Source organism: Mytilus galloprovincialis, chromosome 6, assembly GCF_965363235.1.
Source record: "Mytilus galloprovincialis chromosome 6, xbMytGall1.hap1.1, whole genome shotgun sequence".
In the NCBI taxonomy this organism is placed as follows: Eukaryota; Metazoa; Mollusca; class Bivalvia; order Mytilida; family Mytilidae; genus Mytilus; species Mytilus galloprovincialis.
In genome coordinates this window covers 1769451-1794455 of record NC_134843.1, presented here as the reverse complement: position 1 = coordinate 1794455, position 25005 = coordinate 1769451, and the positions used below count along the sequence as shown (strand labels likewise).

The following is a 25005-nucleotide window of genomic DNA, read 5'->3' as shown; positions in this document are numbered from 1 at the left end:
AGGGCGAGTTAAGATATTCCACATGATATATGTAGTCAGTATCAAAAAGGAACCTACCTATTATTCTGTTTATTGGTAATTATGACATCATACAATGTATTGCCTAATATTTTCAGTGATACAGCCAGTATGTTGATACTCAAAAATATTAGGCAGTAAGATCAAAGGGAAAATATATGAATTACCGATAATATCTTATTTTCTAGTTTTCATATTATTTTTTTCTTGGCACCAAAGTCTGTCTGTAAACAGAAATGTGTGTGATTTGTAATAAAAAGCTGCGCAAGCCCAAAATATCCCAATTTTCAAAATAAAGTATGAATCTCATTTAATCAAATTTTTTTTAATTAATGTATTGTTGTAATCATCTTCCCATATTCACAACCCGACACAATGAATTATCATGAAATGGCAATGATATCATTACTATGAAATCTGAGTGGTGTTTTTCACATTGAATGTTTATTTTGTTTTCTTATAAATAAATATACTAACTTATCATTTCCTTTGTGAATATTTAATGTTTGCCTGTTAGGGTTATTTGAAATTTTGTTTGGTAACTATTCGTTTCTTCTAATTTCAGTACAAAAAAAATACAAGACATCTATAATAAAACTTTTATTAATAAATTAAATAGATATATAAATCACAGCTTGGATCCTTTACTTGAGAAAAATCCCATTATAGCATTCATACATTCATCCGACTGCCACCGTTCCATTAGTATAACACATTCGTGCTTGTTCACTTGATATAATTTGTCCTTTTCCAGTTCTCGTGACACTAATTTGCATTTTTGTAAACTCTGAAATCAAAAAGTTTATGCTATTTTTATAACTGCTTACACAATTTTGTCTAATCTATCTTTTTATGTTTATATAATTATGAGTAATGGTGGGTTCATGGTTTAAAAAGCCAATTTATTTCATCTAACAAGAATAAAGATTAAAGTAGAAATGTTTATGAACACCAATTAGTAAACATAGTTAAATAAAAAATCAATAATTCTAGGAGCCTAGATTATTCTTTGATGGCCTTTATGTGTAATTCAGTCAATAACATTAGCCAATTTTTATAATATTTTCAATCAGACAAAAATTCTTATAATTTTATGAGCATGTGTAGTGTTTACTAAAATACAGAAATTTGAACCCTTATTTTATGTCATAACTTACTATTATTTATTCAGATTACAAAAAAATACCAACTAGGCATAGAAAATTACCAAATAAATCTAGAATGTGTCTCCAAGGACACAGATCATGATGCCCCTGCTTGCATACACCATTTTAAAGGGACATAATTCATGAATGATAAAAGTGACGCTACCCAAATTTGTACTTGAACTGAGTTTTGTGGTAATAAGTATTGTGTAAAAGTTTCATAATGTTTGGTTGGGGCAAACTTAAGTTACAGTACGGAAACTAAACATTTTGCAATTTTTCAAGTTATAAAGGGGCATAACTCGATAATGGTTAAAGTGACACTTCCCAAATTCAGCTTTATCTGTGTTTTGTGGTAATAAGTATTGTGTATAAGTTTTGTAAAATTTGGTTGAGGCAACTTAAGTCAGAGAATGGTTACTAAAAATTTTGCACTTATATCCATGTATAAAGGAGCACAACTCGAGAATGGTTAAAGTGACCCCACCAAAATTCAAACTTGATCTGTGTTTTGTGGTTATAAGCATTGCGTATAATTTCATAAAATTTGGTTGAGGCCAACTTAAGTTCGAGGACGACTCTAAAAATTTGTAATTTTCCATTTATTAATTACTCTAGAAAGAATTGAGTGATGCCACCAAATTCAAACTTGATCTGCAATTTGTGATAATAAATATTGTGCATAAGTATCAACATTTGGCTGAGGCCAACTTAAGTTAGAGAATGAAAATTAAACATTTTGCATTTATTTCCATGTATAAAGGGGCATAACTCTAGAACGGTGTAAGTGACACCACCAAAATTCAAACTTGATCTGTATTTTGTGGTTATAAGCATTGTGTATAAGTTTCAGAACATTTGGGAGATGCAAACTGAAGTTAGAGAACGGAGGGAAACCCAAAAATGTAGCAATTTTCCATTGTAAATTTGTGATAATAAATATTGTGCATAAGTATCAACATTTGGTAGAAGCTAACTCAAGTTAGAGAACAGAAACCGATTTTAAGACGTACCAATGTACGTACATATGTATAGTCAGACAAGGGTAAAACTTAATGGCCCCTCCGCTATGGTGGGGCATAAAAATGTAAAATGCTGGAAATCATATTTGTGACCTTCATAACATGTAAGTATGATTATTGTGAGGAATAATATTCAGAACCAGAGGCTCTTAAGAGCCTGTGTCGCTCACCTTGGTCTATGCGCATATTAAACAAAGGACACAGATGCATTCATCCCAGGCTGGACAACTAAAAGGGGCATAACTCAAGAATGATAAAAGTGACGCTACCAAAATTCAAACTTGATCTGTTTTTTTGGTAAGAAGCATTCTGTGTAGATTTTATGCCATTTAGTTGAGGCAAACTGAAGAAATAGAATCCCACGGAAACAAAAGATTCCTCAATTATTCAAATTGTAAAGGGGCATAACTCTAAAACAGTGAATGTGATGCTACAAAAATTCAAACTTGATCTGTGTTTTGTGGTCATAAGCATTGCATATGAGTTTCTTGCATTTGGGTGAGGAAAACAAAAATAAGAGAACAAATGCCAATTTTGATGTACTGATCGACGTACAGACAGACAAAGGTAAACTTTAAAGCTCCCTTCACTACGGTGGGAGCATGAAAATAAGGGTTCCCTATCTTTTTACAAAAAACTTAGGCCGTGTTCACATTGACCTAAACTCGGTGTTGTGTAAGTGTAAATCACACGTAAACTAAACAAAATTACGTTCCCATTGATAAAATTCAATGTTTACATGTAGTGTAAAACATGTTTTGTCTACATGCAGTCGATACTCGATGTAGGCCTTGTGTAGATTAAGTGTACACAAAACTAGGCATTTAAAACATTAGTTTCATCGTGTATATTTAAGGAAGAAACAATTTTTGAATAAAATTGATATTTATAACAATTATTAATAAAGTTCTTTACAGAAATATTTGTCTAAACTTGATATATATATTTTTTTTTTAAACTTAACGTAGCTTTATTCAGCCCTTATCAAGACTCAAAGCAGCATCATTGCCGAACACATAATTCATTTGAAAATTAAGGTCTTTCCAAATCGACTTGACTTGCACAGAAATGTTTGCCACTGGTCATTACTCAAACAACGATTCACTCATAAATGCATTGCTTAAAAAGTGTGAGGTAAATGTATTGTTTGTCTAGTACATGTATCTCGGATCCGTTAAATTACCCTTAAAACTAAAAAAAAACCATTACCCCTCCCTTTGCCAAATACTCCTTGAAGAAGAAATACCATTTGAAACAAACAGAAAAGATAGGAATATAGTGATCCCTAATATATCATTTCTTCTTCTCCTTCAATCTCTGTACCGATGTAATGCATTGGCTTTATGAGAATAAAAATATATATTCTTCGCCTGTAAGCACGCTGCTTCAGCCTACGTTTTCTAATGCTTAATCGAGACATCTTTATTATTTTTAAACAACTGCAAATCATCAAACTGGCTTTCATAAAGAAGCAACCACTTAACTTAAAGAAAGGGGTGGGGGGTATTTTGTTAATTTATCTGAGCCAGAAATTTTTCCGCGCAAACGTTTTATTCCGGTTTTTTTTCGATGCTGGTAATCAATTTTTTTTTAACATGTAACACTATAATGTATGGGGAAACTCTTGATTTAGAATATTTTTGTATCATCTGTAGGACCTTTTTTGGGAGTTCGGAATATTCCATTTGATACCCCCACCCCCGTTTTGAAGTCAAATGGTCGTTCCCTTACTGCTAGAAAAGTTGTCCGAAAACTTTGCATTCGGTTCTACGTAATGAACATTTAAATGACATAGAATTTACAAGTGTGAACAAATCTTATGTACAGGTAATTAAACAAGGTGTATAGATGTGAACAAATTTAATGTGAAACCAATGTCCAGTACATTAAACTAATTGTAAACAAGTTTACTGTGCATGGCGTTTGGTGTGAACACGGCCTTATACTCTAGGTCAGTAACTTGGAGCTGTAAAGGACACTAACAAATGATTCAATTAGTAAACAAGTAATTTCCCAACAGATGTGGAATTGCAAAGAGGATTCAATTGAGTTTCAAAACACCTTACTCAACATTAGAAATTAAATATATTTTCAAGGATTTTTTTTCAAATTTCAAGGGCAATTTTAGACTTGGAATAACTGAAATAATAATTCTAGTCTTTTATCAAATTTTCAAAGTAGGGTATGAATATTGCCAACTATTTGTCTATATAACTTACTATTTTGGGCAGCTTTGCATACTGCTGTACTCTTGCTTCTGTTTCTTTCTGGAATACATCATTAGAGAAGACTTCACTCACAAGATTTCTATCACACGCCTCCTGAGCAGTAATCTTCTTGTTGAACAATAACATTTCACTAGCCTGAAAATAAGAGTGTTTCTTACTGACATTCCTTTATTTAAAATTAATATACATGTATAATAAACTATAGATATAGCAAACATTTCAAAATATAATTCTTTTGAGCCATATTGGACTTCATCAGATCAAATAAACAAAATATAAAATAACTTCTGAAAAAAACTTTTCTTGATTTGCTTGATTTCATCGTATTTTATCTTTTCTTGATAATAAAAATCAAATAAAATTTCCCTTTCCTCTGACAGTTAAACATCTTGTTAACAAAATAGAAGTCAACAGATGGTAAAAAAATGTATCTTTCATAAGTCAACTTTCCCGTGTTTTGTCGGTATATTTTTTCTAAAATATGTGTGTTTATGCTATTTAGTATTTTACATGTTAACTATCATTTTGTGTTTGTATACTGTCAGTGTGAGAAAAAAATCAACAGTGAATAATATAAAATTGTGTTCTGTGTTATTTAGAATTGAATAGAATATGAACTTTATCTTAACCAAGGTCAAGTTTTTCTTAATCAATGTTACTTCCTGTCAAATCAGTTTTAATCTACCACAAACATGGTACTCGTTTTCTTTACAGATTTAACAAAATAGGTAAATTTTCTATAGCTTCATTTATAATACATTTATTGATTATCTCCCTTTATGAAACAAGGATGTAATATTTGAATCTATAATACATTTCATTTTTGTGTAAAATAACAAAAGATAAAATTGCTATTACGTGGCGGAATGTACAAGTTGATGGGCAATGAAACTGTAAATGATTTAACAGTAAGACATGAAACGATTTAACAGATAGAACATGGCAACATGAAGCCTGATTACAAGTTTTGGAACTATTTGATTTGTAGATCCTTAGAAAATTGTGACCAAAATTTCACATCTTTTGAAATAAGGAATTAAATTTATACACATATATACCTTAGCTGTTCCCATTAACTTTGGGAATACATAGGATGAGCAGCCCTCTGGTGATTGTCCTAGCTGTGAGAATGGAGTGTGAAATGTGGCCTAAAATTATATACAAAACCAGTTGTACATTCTTGCTTGGAAAGTTTTTGTTTCAATTAGATCTGAGTTTGTGTCTTTGTTGTTTAGCCTGAAGTTATCTTAAATAAGATTTGATTCTGTTTGATTTGAAATAAACAGAATACATGGACCATACATATTAAACTAGAGAAAGCTAGAAAAAACTTACATGTCAGCAAGTGCCAGACAAAGAGACTGATGCATAAAAAGCAAATGCTCATAAATAGTCAATTTTGACACCAGAAATTGATTCAGGATGTGTTTTCCATTAATACCGTATATCTTTTGTTAAAATCCAAGCACTAGGACTAGTATTTTGGAAGGTATTGTTTGTAAATGGTGGGCAACCAATAATTGTGACACAGAGAACCTTTTTCATTAAATATAATATTACAATTTATCATTTTTCAAGAAATACTAAGTTTTTAACACAATTTTGACTAGAGTACACAATTTTGACTAGAGTACACAATTTGGAATGCATATGAATATCAGTTTTTGTTAAAATCCTATTGAAAGAAGATTTTCTTTTTCAAAATTTATGATTTTTTTTTAATAAAAAACAAAGCTTTTCCAAAAATTAAATAGATTGTTTCACCTCAATATAGTATGACATTAACATATTATGCACAACATCTGTCAAGGGTAAAATTTCCTACCTATACATTTGTAATTTTTGCATTTACGAAAAATTTTGGACGGGAGAGTTAACTATAGTGCTCCCGTTCCCCAATGCAGGGTCCTTATAACTATCTAATAATCAATAATGCCCCCTCTGTTACAATGGGGGCATAAAAAAGGTAGGAAATTGTAAAATTTAACTTATAAATTATTTAGTGTGATCAATAAAATAAATCTTCCCACACTATACTTTCAAATAAAGTTAAAGAGACAACAACTGGAACAAAGAGTAGAAAACAGCCAAAGGACACCTATGGGTAAAGCATGGTTTAGTTGTACCTTATCTGAAGCATACACAACATCAAAAAGTCCCAAGACAGTAACAGAAACACCAACTGCTGGTCCATTGATTAGTCCAATTAATGGCTTAGGGAAGTCTATAAAAGCATTCACAAATTTCCTGGAAAATAACATACATATCACTTAGTAACAGTGAAACATAACTTGGGAATTAAAAAGGGTAGTGGTTTTCATTTAACTAGACGAAAAGATGCTCTACAAAATTAAACAATATACTTTGTTACCATTTTTTTCTTATTTCAAAATTAAACAAATCATAAGTCATATTTTAAATAAATTATAAAGTCTGCATACAAACCTATATAGAAAAATTTGTCATTCATTGAACATTTAAATTCATGGTTCACCTGTACCTACGAAATCCACAAAAATTGGTATCCAACAAAAAATGATGAATTCACAGTACTTTTACATTTTTGAATGAATTTCTTATTACATTTGTACAAGGAATGATATTCCATTTTAGTTAATCAAGCTGCCATTTTCTCAAATCGAAACCTACTCTAATATGTCGCCTCCTTGTTTGGCCATAGCTCCAATGCCATCTGATGGGATGTTCATGAAGTTACTTAAATCATTGCCACTACAATAATAATCGCCGGCACCTACAACACAAAATACACAATGTTTAAACATGTGGTTTATCAAAATATATTAAACTGGTAAAAAACTCTTTTAAATGCATAATAAATAAGAAAAAAATAATTCTACCTCTGCATTAAGTGTGATGCGATATTTCCCCTCTCCAGACAGTTAGAATTTCGTGGCTTGCCAAGCTTTTTAAATATTTGAAATTAAACTGATGAGTGTGGAGAAATTTTGTATTTTACAATAATTCATGGTAGAATCAGTTTCTCCAGTCGAATGATTTTTATATGATATTTAGGCAAACTTATTCACTGATCATCAAAAAGATGTGTTGTTTATATGTGCATCATAAGGCATGGTCATCTTTTTCATGGCCTCCAAATAGAATTTTCAGTGAACAGCAAGAACATTTGATATCATTATTAAATATTTACCAAATAAGAATGGAGTTCAAACGAAACATACTTTGATTAGAAATATTACAACTGTTATAGCGAACCCTATGATAGTTTTCCATAGATTCACCTGCAAGTTACCTGTCGATTTAAACTTTTGGCAGTTCTATTGTCCCATCTAACAAATACAACAGGTATTGTTCTCTGTATAGTTTATTCACCAGGACCTTTAAATTTCTTCTAGGAGAAATATATCACTCATTGATTAATATACCTGAACAAAAAATTGAACTGTCAATGATGGAAAAATACTTATACCAATACTAAGAAAGGACTCACAAAACTGCATGTGGTGTTGTATTTATTCAATACCAAAAACTTGTTTTTAATGTGTTCAATATTAATAATGATTTAAAAATTAAAAGTTGATTTCTGATCAAATATTCAATAAATATTTTTGAGTGTTTGATAAATAAAAATTTGAATATTATTATTTTTAAATTAAGGTCTTCATAAACATAGTCTACAAATTAACAAAAAAAACATGCAAATTCATTGGAAAATACTAAAAAATGTGTCTAAAATAAACTTTTTATTATTAAATCAGATTTTATATTGAACAGATTGAAAATATATTAATGATATATTGAATAAATACAATATTGCATACAGTTTATGTGAGTTTATAGAAGTATTTCAATAAAAAAACAGATAATTTTTTGGTCAGGTAAATTAATCAACGAGTGATATATTTCTCCTAGAAGAAATTTAAAGGTCCTGGTGAATAAACTATACAGAGAACAATACCTGTTGTATTTGTTAGATGGGACAATAGAACTTACAAAAGTTTAAATCGACAGGTAACTTGCAGGTGAATCTATGGAAAACTATCATAGGGTTCGCAATAATATATCTACATTTTGTATTACTAGTCACTTACAGTTGATCCTGATCCAGTCTGACTGAATATAGAATTACTGTAGACAAACAGAAAAATATTTATACCTGTCAAAACAGCTAATGTACAGTTTTTATCGTTTGCTGCTTCGGACAAAGCAAGGCCTACTTCTTCATACATCTGTTAATATAATGAATGTTTGTTAATGTCATGATTTAAAAAAATATATATTCTTGTGTAAGGCTGTTCCCTTATAACATATGGTTCCACAGAATTTGTTTCTATTGAAATATCTCTTAAAATTTATGTTATTCTTCCATTATCCTGTGTTGTAGTTAAGGATGTAAATATAAGCTTAAAATGGGAATGTCTAAATGACATGAATCAGTCTCATCAGTTATAAAATATCATTTGCCCTGAGTAATGGTAGCTATTTCTCAAAGACTGAAAGAGCTGATCCATAATAATACTGGAAGGATTATAATTTAGTACGCCAGACGCGCGTTTCGTCTACATAAGACTCATCAGTGACGCTCATACCACCATGGCACCATTTCATCAGTATATTGGCCCAACAGACCATGTTACTGAAGAGTAATAGGTGATAATTGAAGGAATGAATGAATGGATGAATTAGTGTTGTTCCATTTCCAGTACAGATGACCATGGCAGACTGAGTCTCTAGATAAGACTAATGGTGGTTCAAACTGAATTTGGTATCAGAGAATGTCTTACAAAAAGTTTTGATGTTAACAAATGAATTGTAAACAAAAAGTGGTTGAAATAGATAAAGATCACATGAAGTTTTTTTTATATCAACTAAGAAAGGATTAAATATATAATTTATAGTTCAGGTTCAGACGATTTTGTCACTGCTTTAATGGAGTGCTACTTAAGTTAAGTTAAACTTAACCTTATAATTGATGGCATTTTTCTTTGCTGGTCTGTTCAGTGTAATTTTACAGATACCATCATTCAATGTAACAGCAACAGTTTCATACTTTCCAGCTGATTCTATTGAAGGTGCCGCTGCTTTAGATGGACTATCTTCACCTGCCAAACTATGTACTAAATCAATATAGGCCTTCTGTGCTTCATCCTGTGTAACAGTATAGTATCATTCAATTTTATTTCAATAGCATTATTCTGGAAATGGATGGATTGATTAATTATTTTTAATTTTGGTTTTCCAACTATTTGATTCATGCAATACTGATGAATCTTGCGAAATGAAACAAACATCCAGTATTCCAAGTCACAAGCCATCTTTGCTGAAGTCAGTGTTCTCCCCAGAAATTTTGGATAGCATCACATTTTGCGTAAAAAAAAATAACTATTTTTTTTAATGTCATTTAACACGTCACGTTGATGCTCTATTTCCTTTATATGTTTTAGTTTATATTGTTCAATTCATAACTGAGAATACAATTAAACTATAACCATAAAAACAGTTGTTTCAGTTTATGTTTTCTTTATTCATTTATAGTTACAGAATTATTTTTTTCATTTTGTGCCAAACAAAAATAAATATGTGGTTTCAGTTTAATACCCAACAATAAGTCAAATGAATGAATGGTTCATTATACCTATAGTGCAACCTGTATATATACAAAACTAAATATCTAGTACACAAAATTAACTATTTTTTATATTATATTAAGTAAAGATAAAGTAGCAAAAGTAGCAAAAAAAAAAATCAATTTAAAAACTTTTTTTTATCATGTTTATGAAATTCATTGTTTCATGGCACTCAATGAATTAGTCCCAGTAGTTTCTTATCTTTACATTAAAATGATATGTATTTTTAACAAAGTTATCTAACAAATAGTCTGTTAATGCGTAGTTTTCTCTCTTGGTATATTTTTTTCTGTCTACTGTCCATCTGTTGTCATTATCGTGAAAATGCGGATTTTTGTCATATCTCGTCCGGTTCCTATCAGTAGTTTACACAAAAATGTGCAATGGCGGCCGTAGAAAAATTTACGAAAATGAGTCCGAGAATAAACATTGTTTGACAAGAGATTGTGAATGAATAAGACGCTTTTAATACATTAAATGGATTAAACATAAACTTAAGCCAATTATGGTAACTTTTTAAAGAAGTATTAAACTTATTTTAGCTGTAAACCAAAATTCTCGCTCTCGTATTACCGGAAGAGAAAGAAAGTAATTTTTGGAGAGTTGCACAAATAAACGATCTTTTAAAAAAAAAAAAATAATCGTTTCAAGCTTTGAAATTTCTTAATACAAAACGAAGATTTCGAATTGTTTTGTGATTGCATTTTCCCATGTCGAAATGGGTGATTGCAGACACGTGGTATTAGTCATGTCACAAGTGTCAGCTTGGGATATTCGCATCCAAACAGTTATCACCTTGAGGGCAATTAACACCTAGCTATTTAATCTCTTAATTGCCTATAGTGTCCGACTTAAAGAGATTACAATTAAAGGCGATATACTTTTTATGATCATAATCGATGAAAGTTCGAAATTGAGGACAGGTAAAATAGCATCTTCAAAATAATTATAGCGTCGCGGGAATTATTATAGCATCACGGTGAAAAAATATAGCGTCGCGGTACAGCGACGCTAAAACGGCCTGGGGAGAACACTATATTAACTATTTTATATCATTCAAGAGTGCCATTAAAAATTTACAACAGCTAACTTCTCTTTGACAATATTACCAGTATTATTTCATTGAATTTTGCCCTTAGAACCTTCACAGTGGTTGTCGTTTGCTGCTATGTTACATATTTGTTTTTCGTTCAATTTTTTGTACAAAAATTAGGTCATTAGTTTTCTCGTTTAAATTGTTTTACATTTGTGATTCTGGGCCTCTTATAGCTGACTATGTGGTATGGGCTTTGCTCATTGTTGGAGGCCATACAGTGAATTATAGCTGTTAATTTCTGTGTCATTTGCGTCTCTTGTGGACAGTTGTCTCATCGGCTATCATACAACATCTTCTTTTTTATATAAACAGCTGAATTGTTCACATTAACCTTACCTGCGTCATATTACTCAGATTGTTCCATGCATCCCATTTGGCTTTACCAACAAAATCCATCATGCCTGGTTTTTTAACATTACACTTTCCTATTGTTGCCTTAAAGAAGAAAAATGTAAATACATGTTATTTTTCTCGTTTGAATTGTTTTACATTGTCATATCGGGGCCTTTTATAGCTGACTATGCGATATGGGTTTTGCTAATTGTTGAAGACCATATGGTGACCTATAGTTGTTAATATCTGTGTCATTTTGGTCTTTTGTGGACAGTTTTCTCATTGGCAATCATACCACATCTTCTTTTATATATATATATATATATATTAATTGATGCTGAACTAGAGAACGTTTCATATAACAATGTTAGTTGACAAACATGTTTCTGTTCTGTATAATATTACCAAGTTTTAAATGAAGTTTACAAGTTCAGTTTAACAAGTTTTACAGTAGACACAACAATCTTATACAGTGGGTTTTTTATTTCATTTTTCTTGTACTGGGTTGTGATAAGATATGACATATGACAACTACTGTTGGATGAGATGAGGTTCCTGACTTGGTAGTCAGTGTTTCCATATTGACTTGATTTATGACAGATATGTACTTCAGCTATAAATTTCTCCATTGATAATGTTTCATTTGCATGTGTGTATCATCTTGTCCACCCAAAAACCACTTATCATCATGAATGTTAATTGGAACAAATATGCTAAGCAATTGAGAACATGAATTCAAATTTAATTAACCCTTTTTTTACTAGGTTGACTGTTTCTTACATTTGGATTGAGACAAAGTTGAACTTACATTGGTTAGGCTAACTTACATGGGTTAGGCTAACTTACATGATGGGTTAGGCTAACTTACATGGGTGAGGCTAACTTACATGGGTGAGGCTAACTTACATGGGTTAGGCTAACTTACATGGTTTAGGCTAACTTACATGGGTGAGGCTAACTTACATTACAACTTATCTAAATCAGTTGAATAATTAACAAAATTTTAAGAAACGGAGGTTCAAACTTCCTCATGCAAAGTTAACCTTACCTGGATTTGCTTAATCTTTTTAGGTCCTTTTCTGTCATATAGCTCATCGAGTAAAGTAATTGTACATCCTTGGCTTTAACAAATTTTTGGTTTACGCATTACTAATGTCAGAATGAATATATAATAACAAGAATGTGTCCATAGTACATGGAAGCTCCACTCATACTATCATTTCCTATGTGGATCGTGAAATTGAGGTCAAAACACTAATTTGGCATTTAAATTAGAAAGATCATATCATAGGGAACATGTGTACCGGTACTTAGTTTCAAGTTGATAGGACTTCAACTTTATCAAAAACTACTTTGACCAAAAACTTTAACTTAAAGCAGGGCAGATAGACAAAACCAACGGACCAACGAACCAACAGACAAACAAACAAACAGACGCATAGACTGAAAAATAAATAATGCCCCTAAGTGATGCATAAAAAGTACTTTGGACGCAAAAAATTTATGAAGCATTATTTTCATTTTTAAGAGGACACCAATGTCCCATTAAGACAAATTGAAGAAAGGTTTATGTTGCCTGGATGTAGATCTGCCTATGAATTAATTATTTTACCTCTCTCCCTTGTTCACTTACCTGTTTAAATAAAGCATATATTGTTAGTTTGACATCATTGCCAGGTTCATTCTGGAGAGTGTTCAATTGAACTTTTGCTTTCTCAAACTCTGCATCCATAGCCCCTAGGACTGGCCTTGATCTATGAAATCCTCTTGTTGGCATAAAATGTACACTACAAGAAAAATTAATGGTTTAATTTAAGAATCAATATTTGATCTGTTGCTTTCTGTAACATCTACCATTAAAATGTAAATTTCAAAATATATATAATCGACAAAAAGTCATGTGATACAGTTTAGATTAAATTTAGAGTTTTCTGCTTTTCTCTGACTTTAATACAGCTGAGCACTTAGCAATATAAGTTTTGAAGTTGCAATTTATTTTACTTAATCATGATTATGTTCATTAAATAGTATTAATTAGGCAATCAAGGAACCTTTTGTGAGCAATCTCACATAACCACATTGTCACTAGGCAACAAAATATCACCAGATTTATAAAATCACATTGACTCATAACTCATACAAAAGTCAACTGATCAATATTTTTTTTAATATGAAAATGTATATCATTTTGTCCTCAATAACTACAAAGTTTGTTGTGGTTTGTGACAAACTATTGCAGTTTTAAATACAGGACAAAATTACAAATATCTTTTTAAAATTTTAATTCATTTATATGTCATGTATGTTAGAGTTTAGTATCAGGTCTATTTTCGTTAGTACAATTTTGTTCAGAAGCTAGCTGAAGCTGAAAGTTCCTGTCTCAATAGACAACTTTCAAGTTTGTTGCATTTCAAATAAAAAGTTTGGTTTTAGTTACATTTTGTAACATCGTTTATGCGTTCACTTCCTTTCCATAGCGAGCTCCATGTCAAGCTACAATGTAGTTGTTCAATAAATATGACGCTAACTTGCAGAATGCACATTTTTTTTGGAAATTAAATATGCATAATTGATCATGAGCTTTGCTGTCATTAGGCAATTGTGATTAAATTCCTACGGAACAAACATTATTTCTAGTTTATTCTGCATAATGACAATTTGAAGAAGCTTGATAATAAGATTAACTTCAACAGTGCAGGAATACTGGTGATCCCCTCTATCTGGTAAATGAAGTCATAAACAGATAAAAACTTGCATTGTTGACGATATTTATCGGTTAAGGAAAGACCCAAGAATCTGCAACGATAATGCGATTGAACTATTGACATTGACCATACAACTATCACTTTTCCATTGTGGCGTCAGACCATTTGTATTTTGACGTAAAGACTCAACATTTTTTGGGAACCTTTGTGATGTCCATTAATGAGGGACAAGAAGCATATACTGACAAGAGGTTATCTCAGTAGACATGTACCTCACTATACTTCAAGTACTTGTCACGGTCAGTATTAACTTTATACCAATCAGGTTCAAAATATAAATCAATAATCAGTTTGCAAGGCAAAAATTTATATTTCTTTGTCGTTATATGAAGATAAATCGGTGTTGTAACATAAGGTCTTAACCTTCCTTTATACCTGGTGAGAAAGTGGACTTTGATCAGAAACTGAGAAAGAGGTAAACTTTTTCAATAGTAACATGTAGTTCAAAAGGGTTATGAAACTTAAGATTATAATTCTTATAAAAATAATTGTGATGTACACATAAAAGTCTTATCATTTCCTCATTAAACTAACTTCTTGAAGGTGAAAATGTGATTTTGAAAAGTCCTCCCTATGGAGGCAGCCATTTTCAAACAAACGCGCCACCTATCGACCATAATCCCAATGGCGGAAAACGAAGTTTACGAGGTAAAAAAAACCTGAGATCTTTATAAACAACCAATTTTGGAACGCATATGACAAGTTAAGGAGATAGATATGTTTTCTAAATGATCAATTTAAAGCAAGACTAGTAAATCTGCATAAAGATTTTTTTCTTTTTATGTTTCAGCTGTCAGTTTTGAAAAAGGTTCATCCAATTACCTAAAATAAACCGGTACCTACACCAGTCTTATGTAACATTATTTACTTAGAGATACAGTTTTGTATGAATATTAGAAGAAAAATAAGGCTTTGAAAAATTTTGTTTTTAGAACTTCTAATTATCCTGTAACTTCTTCATATTTTAGTCTAATATATAAGATTTATCTTTTATGAACAAGTTGCTAATTATTTTTTATATCAAATAAAATTGTAAGTTAACAGAATATCCCTTATTCTGTTATTTGATAGTTGTGTCATTATGTGAATTTTGTCATGAAATGACCTTAGATCCGTCTCTGGAGAGTCGTCATTTAAAATGTATTGATACCTTATTAAAAAAAAGAAATGGTATGAATGGTATGGAAAATTTTGCGGGAATATTTTTATTTTAATAGTGAATAATTTTTATCAATAAAATTTTGTAATTTATGTTCTATTTAAGTCTGCTTTGAAATTTCTTTATAAAAGTTCATCATTTATGTACATGTAAATCAATAAAAGAGCTTCAACGCATAAACTCCCACCAGAGCACTTAATAAAATATACAGAGACCCCCCTTTTTGGTAAGTTATTCTTTTGTCAACAACGTAGTAAACGTAGTAAAACATCTAGGTCAATCATGGTTTGGTCCATTTAGTCAACGGGGCTGCATACAATAGCAAAGGTACATGTATTGCATCAATTGTGGCGCATTTGGTTTGCTCGGGTAATTTCCTTGGTATCAGGAGTGACTGCCCTGGTAGCGGCCTGCAGTCCATCTGAAGACTGTTCTGCACTCGCTTTTATACATCTGTCCCACCAACGTCTTGTGCCCCTATGGAGAAATTACATTATGCTAATTGGATGCTGATCTCAGGTTATTAGGTCAAAGACGTCAATAAAAAATAATGATGCAAATGGCGGCGATCGAAATGTTGACACTCTGTCTAGTCGGGAAATCGACAAACGGGACTTATCTAAGCTTACTCTTAGCTTGTATGGGCCTCGGTTACAACATTCATGACTTACACTAATAAGATAACAAGGTAATAAAGGGGTAACGTGTGAAATAAGGGAAACCAGAAGGTGGGAACAGTCGTTCAGTCAGGGGACCCCCATGGTCGAACAGTGAAGACGAACTCTATATTATTATTCCCAGAGACCTTACTAACAATATTTACATCCAATTACAATATATAAGTCTTCACAATGTTCATCAAATGTCTGTATACGAGTTGGCTAACAGTAAACGACGAAGGTGAAAATGCTCTTTTGTTCCGACGTTGGAAAGTTCCAGGTGGAAAGAACTAACTAGCCGAAAAGTTCCACAGGAACTTATTAACTAGTTACCTTGTTCAAAGTGATAAGTTGAAAAGTTCCAACGGAACATATCAACTAGTTAGAAAGTTCCTTTTTGCCAAATTAGTCAAAACCGGAACTAACAAACTAGCCCAAAAGTTCCAACGGAACTTATCAACCCGTCACAAAGTTCCATTTGGAGAATTGATTCAAAGTAAAAGCACAACATATTATATTAGAATCTTTCAAAGGGGAACCAAGATACTGATTACAAAAGTCAAAAGGAACTAGTCACAAAGTTCCTCTTTGGCAAATTAGTCAAAACCGGAACTAACAAACTAGCCCAAAAGTTCCTCCTCATTTGGATACTTTTAAAAATATCAATTTCAGATTAATGTATAACAATAAATTAGAACTTTTTCCGTTATTAAGGCAACATTCTGACCGAATAAACTAGTTTTTCTGTTCCACCAGAACTATTCAACTAGCTACATTGTTCCGGGACTTTTCAACTAGCTACTTTTTTCAGGAACTTTTTGACTGCACTCGGAATAAAACAACTAGTTGGAAAGTTCCATCGTAACAAAATAACTAGTTGAAAAGTTCCGCCAGAACAAAGTAACTGACGGAACATAGCGGCTGTTACATGTTTACTGAGTATATATGTATAGCCCGAAAGAGTCGTATGTACAAACCTACAGCTTACTCCCTACACTGTAACAGTATCATACTTTACTTACACAAAACTATGATTTTTCCAAGAAAATTGACAATAATAATTGCAGTAACTTGACTATATCATGTTTATTATATATTCAATTTTCTAATTTTAGCTCTGGTATTAATTAAATTGTTTTAAATCGGAAAATACATTTAGGGCTAAATATAAATTATTGATTTTTTAGGTGGAAAACATATTGGAACAGAGAGAGGTTGATGGACAACTGCAGTTTTTTGTCAAGTGGAAGAATTTCAATGAAGACTGGAATACCTGGGAACCAGTAGACAATTTGTTGGATTGTTTTAACTTAATCCTTGAATTTCAGGAAAAGCAACATGATACTGTTACTACCAAAACAAATGTTGAAAAGTCAAAACTGGCTAGAAAAGAGGCATTAAAGATTGTGAAGAAAGCCAAGAGATTGAACTCTGGTAGTGATAATATTAAGAAAGCTTTACTGAAGCATGCAGCTATTGTTAAAAATGAGGATGTTAGCCTTAACCTATCAGTGGACACAAGCGTGCTTACTTCTACCCCATTTAAGAAGTCACCTAAATCACCTAAGTCACCAAAATCACCAACACAATCACCAAAATGTTCACCTAAACCCAGAAAGTTGGAAGAAGGGGTATCAACACCTATTACTACAACTAAAAGGACTCCAAAGAAACCTTCCAAACTTGAAGAGTATTTTGATCCATCAAAAATGTTTATTAAAAGTTCTAGTAAAATATTGTCAAATGGTGTTCAGAGTTCAAAGGTTAACTCTCCAAGTGTTTTAAGAACTTTACTTACCACTAGCCTCCCTGTTCCTACGAAACAAAGTAAAATTAACAGTCCTTGTATGCATGCTAGTGTAAAACTGAAGAAATGCACAGTGAGTTCAGTGACATTAAACAGTAGCAAAACCACAGATGCTTTGCAAAGTGACAAAGAAAGTGACCAAATAACTCAGAATAAATCTGATAACTCTCAGAGTAGTACAAAAATTAAAAGGAAATACACGAAAAGATCAGATCAGGAATTACTGGGAGGAAATAAAAAGAAAACCTCTAAAGTTGGAAACAAAACTAAAAGTACAAGTTTGAAGAATAATCTTAAGAAATCGCTAGGAGGTAAAACTTTAAAAACATCAGATAAAAACTTTAAAATGAAGAAAACAGGGAATTTGTTGGTAGTTAAAATGAGACCAGCTATCAAAAAGGAAAAGAAAAGTGAATTAAGTGCTTCAAGTCAGAGCGAGTGTTCTGAAGCTGAAACAAAAGATATAACTTTACAAGATATGAATAACAGTGCTGCACAGGAAAAAGTCCACACAGAGATTCAGGCTTCTCAAGGAGAGAAGAAAATTGTGAAGAAAAAAATTATATCATTGAAAGTAAAGAAAGAAAAGTTAAACAAAGAAGGCAAAAAGAAAGAGAAAAAAATCAAAACAAAAGATCAGGCAGATGGGAAAAAAATAAAGAAACAAAATATGAATGAAGGGAAAAAAGTGAAAGTGAAAAAGAAAAACAATGAAGATGGGAAGAAAGAAATAAAAGTAAAAGGAGTAAAGAGGAAGTTGGAAGATTGTATTGAAATCATAGACACTGAGTCTGATGATGATGTTCAAGTCAAATTTTCTTTATCTCCAAAATCTAAGAAAGCTAAAACTGACAATTCACCAAAAAGACCAGAAAATGAGAAAAAGATGGAGAGTCCTAGCAAGATAATAAAAGAAATGGGTAAAAAGACTCTGCAGGTGAAAGTTCGTCCAATGGAAACGACATCATCCAATATAAAGAAGATGAGATTAATTGATGCAGTAAAACCTCACCCTGGAGTCTCAAAATCAGGTACATGTACAGTAAAACCTCACTCTGGTGTCTCAAAAATCAGGTACAGTAAAACCTCACCATAGTCTCAAAATTAGGCACAATTATAAAAGCTCCCTGAAGTCTCAAAATCAGGTACAGTAAAACCTCACCCTAGAGTCTCATAATCAGGCACAGTGAAAACTCCCTGGAGTCTCAAAATCAGGTACAGTAACAGTGTTTTCCTTTTTTCACTAAGGTAAGGTGGGTGTTTTAAAAAAATAACTTGCAACCGGGTGGTTTTTTTTAAATGTCCAACCTTTTTTAATTTACTGTGGGTGCACGTGGGGGTCACAGAAATAAAGATTAGTATAATATTCACATTTTATGGAGTTGAACAAACATAAATAGAAGTAGTCATATTAATTGTCAAATATTCTTTGATTTTATTTTTCAAAAATTTATCTCTTTTATCTCTTCTTTCATTTACAATTTTATGCATCAGCATGGATTTAAGGCCTTTCGATCCAGGTTTCTGTTCTGTTTCTTGCTTTTGTGCCGTATTTTTGGCACACAGAACAGTAGTATCCTTCCTCTGTGACTATAAGTCATTTTGAAGTCTTGCTCATATTTGTCTTCACTTGCGTGTCTTTTCCGTTGTTTGGTTGATTTTTGTTCAATTTCCTTAACTTCAACATTACTATCAATTTTATTTAACTTATTTGGTCTAGTATTTTCTTTATCATCATCGTCATCTTCCTTTCTTTCCCCCGATTGATTAATGAAAACATTGAAATTTGACGATTGGACGCCATCTTTGTCAATGAAAACAAGGCGGGATTAGTATTCAAATTTTAACGGTACGGAACCGAAAAAAAGCCGGATTTTGAAAAAAAAGCCGACCACCTCCTAAAATCAAAAGGTGGTCGGCTTTCAAAAGAAGGTGGTCGGCACACCCGGCTTCAATGCCGAATGGAAAACACTGAGTAAAACCTCACCCTGGAGTCTCAAAATTAGGTTCAGCAAAACCTCACTCTGGAGTCTCAAAATTAGGTACAGTAAAACCTCACCCTGGGGTCTTAAAATCAGGTACAGTAAAACCTCACCCTGGAGTCTCAAAATCAGGCACAGTAAAACCTCACCCTGGAGTCTCAAAATCAGGTATACAACCTTTTTTGTATCAAGTTGATACATACAGCTGACATATAGATTCTGTTAAAATAAGTAAAAGATGTTTCGACAATGTTTTTCCTTATAATTAGATGTACATATCTTAGAGTCATGATAGAACTTATTAGGAGAGTCATTTGAATGGCTTTAATATCCATGATCCTGATGATGAAACATTTCAAATTTTTATCATATTGATAACACAACTAAGGCTCATACATTTAGAGCATTCTAAAGGAATATAAAAAAAAATACAAAAAGATTTATGCTGCTTTCTTATATCTGATGCTGAATTGCACCAAGCTGTTGGAAATATTGTCATGATATTTACATCATAGTCTAGCATTTTGTTTTTCTGTACTTTCTAAATAATTTTGTTATGCTTGCAGATATTAGCTGATCTTTAGGATTTTTGTTTTCTTTTTCTTAATATATTTTAAACTTTATTATTTTATATTTACAGCAATTGTTCGACCAGTATCACCAACTCCTGTGTTCACATCAGTCAAGCCTATAATGTCTACTACACATGCTCGACCCATGGTTGCCATGGATGCACTTTGTGCAGATGTACCTGCAGGGTATCACTATGTACCCGCTATGATTCCTATCAGTCCTTCATCAATGTCATACAAAATGTTACTTGATAGTCTCCCTTTCCAGTTTCACACGAAGAAGTCCAGCAAGAAACGAGAAGAAGAAATGGTGCGTGAAGATGATGTGGAACGGAGAATGAGTGTTAGACAAAGTGAATGTGCCTACCGATATAAAGAGATTGTTGTGAAGAAGTGTAACCGATATACACAGATCTGGTTAAATACACATTCAAAGTTAAAAAATTGTCTTAATCCTCAGGTAAATATATTTCTTTAAATTGGTATAAGAGGAGTTTGGTGGTAGATAAAGATATTTTTGTCGAGCCTTCGACTTTAGTCGAAAAAGCGAGACTAAGCGATCCTACATTCCGTCGTCGTCGGCGTCGTCGTCGTCGGCGGCGTCCACAAATATTCACTCTGTGGTTAAAGTTTTTGAAATTTTAATAACTTTCTTAAACTATACTGAATTTCTACCAAACTTGGACAGAAGCTTGTTTATGATCATTAGAAATTATCCAGAAGTAAATTTTGTAAAAATAAAATTCCATTTTTTCCGTATTTTAATTATAATTGGACTTAGTTTTTCTGCGAGGAAACATTACATTCACTCTGTGGTTAAAGTTTTTAAAATTTTAATAACTTTCATAAACTATCCTTGATTTGTACCAAACTTGGACAGAAGCTTGTTTATGATCATAAGATAGTATCAAGAAGAAAATTTTGTAAAAATAAATTTCCACTTTTCCGTATTTTACTTATAAATGGACTTAGTTTTTTTGCCAGAAACAAAACATTCACTCTGTGGTTTAAGTTTTAAAATTTTTATAATGTTCTTAAACTATCCTGGGTTTCTACCAAACTTAGACAAAAGCTTGTTTCTGATCATAAGATATTATTCAGAAGTAAATTTTGTAAAAAAAAAATCACTTTTTCCGTATTTTACTTATAAATGGACTTAGTTTTTCTTCCAGTTAACATTACATACAGTCTGCAGTTAAAGTTTATAAAACATTTATTAGATTCATAAACTATCCTGGATTTTTTACCAAACTTGGAAGCTTCTTTCAATCAAAAGACAGTATCGAGAGGGAAATTTTTATTGATGTTTTTCCTCATTTTTGTTGAGTCTGCGATTAACAGCAAAAGTAGGCGAGACACTGGGTTCCGTGGAACCCTTACAAATTTTTTATTCTTAATAGCTCTCATCACTTCTTTCCACATACTAAATCTTTTTCTTACGGAATAGAATTTGTTGATTTTTCCCACATTTCTGAATAAATGTCAATGTATTACATCATAATGTTGTATTAGTTATGTATTGTTGCTTTTATTTAATACCATCAATAATACATAATTTTTCATCTGTATTATATTGATGTAGACTTTGAAATTGACCGCATATGTTGCCAGCAATCTAATATGCATATGTTATATAAAAATAAGGAGATGGGATATGGTTTCCAATGAGATAACTACCCACCAAAGTTCAAATGAAGGTGATGTGAGCAGTTGTAGGCAGTCATACAGCCTTTATGTATGAATGTCTTGTTCTATGTTTTAGGTAATACAAGAAGTAGTGTCAGCTTTGAACTCAGCGAAGTATGACGATAGTAATCTAGTCATGTTCAGTGGTCTAGGGAATGTGTTCTGCAGTGGTATCGATCTCACTTACTTGATCTCAAATTCAATGGATAGGAAAATGGCAGCAAGAAAAATGGTGGATGCTCTCAGGTAAACATAATCATAGCCACATATATGAATAAAAAGGATGTGCCTCACCCTGTATTATTTGTCTCTGTTTATTGTCCTTTCACATTACTAATTTACTTGAACGTTTAATCAAACTAAATATAAACTCATCTCTACAAACTGAGCAATTGGTAAAATATTTCATTTCATTGATTAAGTGAAAGGTAATCATTATGAAGTAGATGCAGTGAAATAAAAGGTATTCTTAATCTTAGCACATAATTTCGAAGTTTGTCTGAAGATTGTGCAGAGTTATGGTCCTTGGACTTAACTGAAGTCACTTAAATAATCAGTTTTTAACTATTCTTTTGTCATGCTTGAAGATATTGACTTGATATTTGATATATAGTTGACACCATGACAAGTTGTAGATCAAGTTAAAATTTTGTTCCAAAACAGTGAATTTTTAACCAGTAGGGACTATGTATTGCCATGCAATACTCACAGTATGCTTGTTACTAAAATGTATTAGTTATTTGCCTAAAATTTTCTTTTAGGGATTTTATGAAAGCTCTCATCACATTTCCCAAACCTTTGATAGCTGTAGTGACGGGATCTGCCATAGGTCTTGGGATGACCATGCTCCCGCTATGTGACATAGTCTACGCCAGCGATAAAGCTTCATTCCATTTACCATACTCGCAGCTGTCACAAACACCAGAAGGATGTGCGTCATTTCTCTTACCTACCACAGTTGGAATGGCCATGGTTAGTATTGTTTACAGCTACATACAATAAGATACTTTATAAAAACTGAATGTTGTTACAGAAAAATTTTAACTAATAATTGGTGTTTATCAGTATTCACTGATGTTCCAATAAAATATGTACCATACTGAGAGGAGGCACTTTTAAATTGTTGCAATAATCGCTCAATCACAATTTCAAAATTTTTATTTTCTTCTGTTTGTGTTTTTTTATGAACTGCATTCAAGATCCTATCTTTAGAAAATATGCATGATTGATGTGTATCAAAAGTGTTTAAATTTGACGTTCTTGATATCTTGAATGTAATGCTAAAATATTCCCATTATTATAGGCTAATGAATTACTGATTGGAGGACGGAAGATCACAGCTATTGAGGCGTGTCAACTTGGTCTGGTATCACAGGTGTTCTGGCCTACCAGTATCATGCAAGAAGTCATACCTAGAATAGAAAACATGGCCCTACAGTCAGGCAAGGTAAACAAAATATGTGCTTCTTATGGAGGGTCAACTGTGTAGGTGAAAACACTGTTTTTACACATGATAAGCTGAATAACAACTTGTATATAAATTTTTAAAAAATACTATGGAAAATTGCTCAAGTATGCCACCAATTTGAACTATTTTGGAATATTATAGGAAAATCAAATATAAAGTTTTTGAATTGAAAAAATGCTGAAAAATGGAAATTTTTATTTTCCAGTTGCACACATTTATCTAAGCTTTTAGAATATAATAAAACCCAATTTAAGTTAAAAGAAATAGTATTGTTTTGCTGTACATAACTACCACTTTTCTAAAAAAAAAAAAAAAAAGTATTTATTTTTATTGAAAAATCTTAATTTTTCATTTGTCACAATAAACAACCATGGTTTTGAGAGTTATTTCCCCTTCCAAACATACTTCTTTAGATCAGAAAAATAATTCCTGTCTCATTTCATTGTATCAGTGTAGAAAAAGAAGAAGATTGAACATGTTATGCAATATTGACAAATCTGATGTATAAGAAAGAAATAAATGTTTGTCTTTTCAAAACAAATCAACGAGTTAAAAATCATCAATTACATTTTAAAAACACTAACCATAGAAAAAGCCACTTCAGAGCATCATTCTGGTGGCAGACTCTGTACTAAGGAGAAATCTCAATCTTTAGTACTTGATGTAATTGATGATTTTTAAATCGTTGATTTATAGCAGATCATTGATATGGACTTATACAATCTTTCTTTTCAGGCTTTAGAGACAACCAAACTATTGATTCGAAGTCACCAGAGAACAAAAATAGAACTAACCAATGAATCGGAGTGTAATCTGTTATTGGAGAGATGGCCATCAACGGAATGTCAGAAGGCAATAGAGAATTATCTTAACAATGATAACAACTTCTGTATATGAAGATTCTTGTGTTTAGTATCATAGTCAATTGTACATGTATTAAGAAGTTGTGTAACAATTTACAGAAAAGGGGAGGCCATCATCATATTGATGGATTATGTCCCTTCTCTTAGGAATTCAATCTGACAAAAGCTATGGAATAGCTGTCTACGATAAAAGTCCTTGTCTCATCTTTACTGCTTTCACTGCATACTGAAGTTACCATGCAATATGTCAAACATGTTCCTATAACTTCTGGAAGTTTGAGTTGACTTATATTGTAAAGAAGAACAATGCAATGAACAATTGAGTTCTGTATTTGTACATATCATTTAACACCCTTTTTTATCAAACAGGTTCAAATGAACTGTTCTGTATATACATATTTTTTTAATTCTTATTCCAGAAAAACAAATTTCTGATCAAATTTTCTTCAATCATTTAAAGTTATTTCGATAATTATTTTCCTTCTATAATGTAAGAATTGTTCAGAAATATCTAGTCTGAAGTGAATGGCTGAAATGCTTTGATGAAGAATAAAAGCAGAGTTGTGTTTATTATAATGAGTTTTTTTGGGTTTGTG

The 25005-nt window shown here is 31.8% G+C and overlaps 2 protein-coding genes across 3 annotated transcripts; one reads left to right on the top strand and one right to left on the bottom strand.

Annotated features, from left to right (window-relative positions):
• Positions 1-605: 605 nt before the first annotated feature.
• On the bottom strand, positions 606-14874 carry LOC143078677 (enoyl-CoA delta isomerase 2-like). Of its 2 annotated transcripts, none has more exons than XM_076253562.1 (10): positions 14748-14874; positions 13082-13235; positions 11452-11550; positions 9355-9540; positions 8549-8621; positions 7063-7165; positions 6540-6660; positions 5472-5561; positions 4405-4548; positions 606-805 (listed from the first exon to the last, which is right to left on the bottom strand). In XM_076253562.1, exons 1-10 carry the CDS (start codon positions 14828-14830, stop codon positions 647-649), a joined length of 1212 nt encoding a protein of 403 aa, XP_076109677.1. In that variant the 5' UTR covers positions 14831-14874; the 3' UTR covers positions 606-646. The 2 variants fall into 2 exon arrangements, with proteins under 2 accessions (XP_076109677.1, XP_076109678.1); XM_076253563.1 differs by lacking the exon at positions 14748-14874 and adding an exon at positions 14713-14731.
• LOC143078676 (uncharacterized) lies at positions 14780-24530 on the top strand. Its single transcript, XM_076253561.1, has 7 exons — positions 14780-14861; positions 17219-18869; positions 20461-20852; positions 22155-22324; positions 22840-23050; positions 23382-23525; positions 24282-24530. The coding sequence occupies exons 1-7, from the start codon at positions 14787-14789 to the stop codon at positions 24441-24443; spliced, it is 2805 nt and encodes a 934-aa protein (XP_076109676.1). The 5' UTR covers positions 14780-14786; the 3' UTR covers positions 24444-24530.
• The last annotated feature ends 475 nt before the right edge of the window (positions 24531-25005 follow it).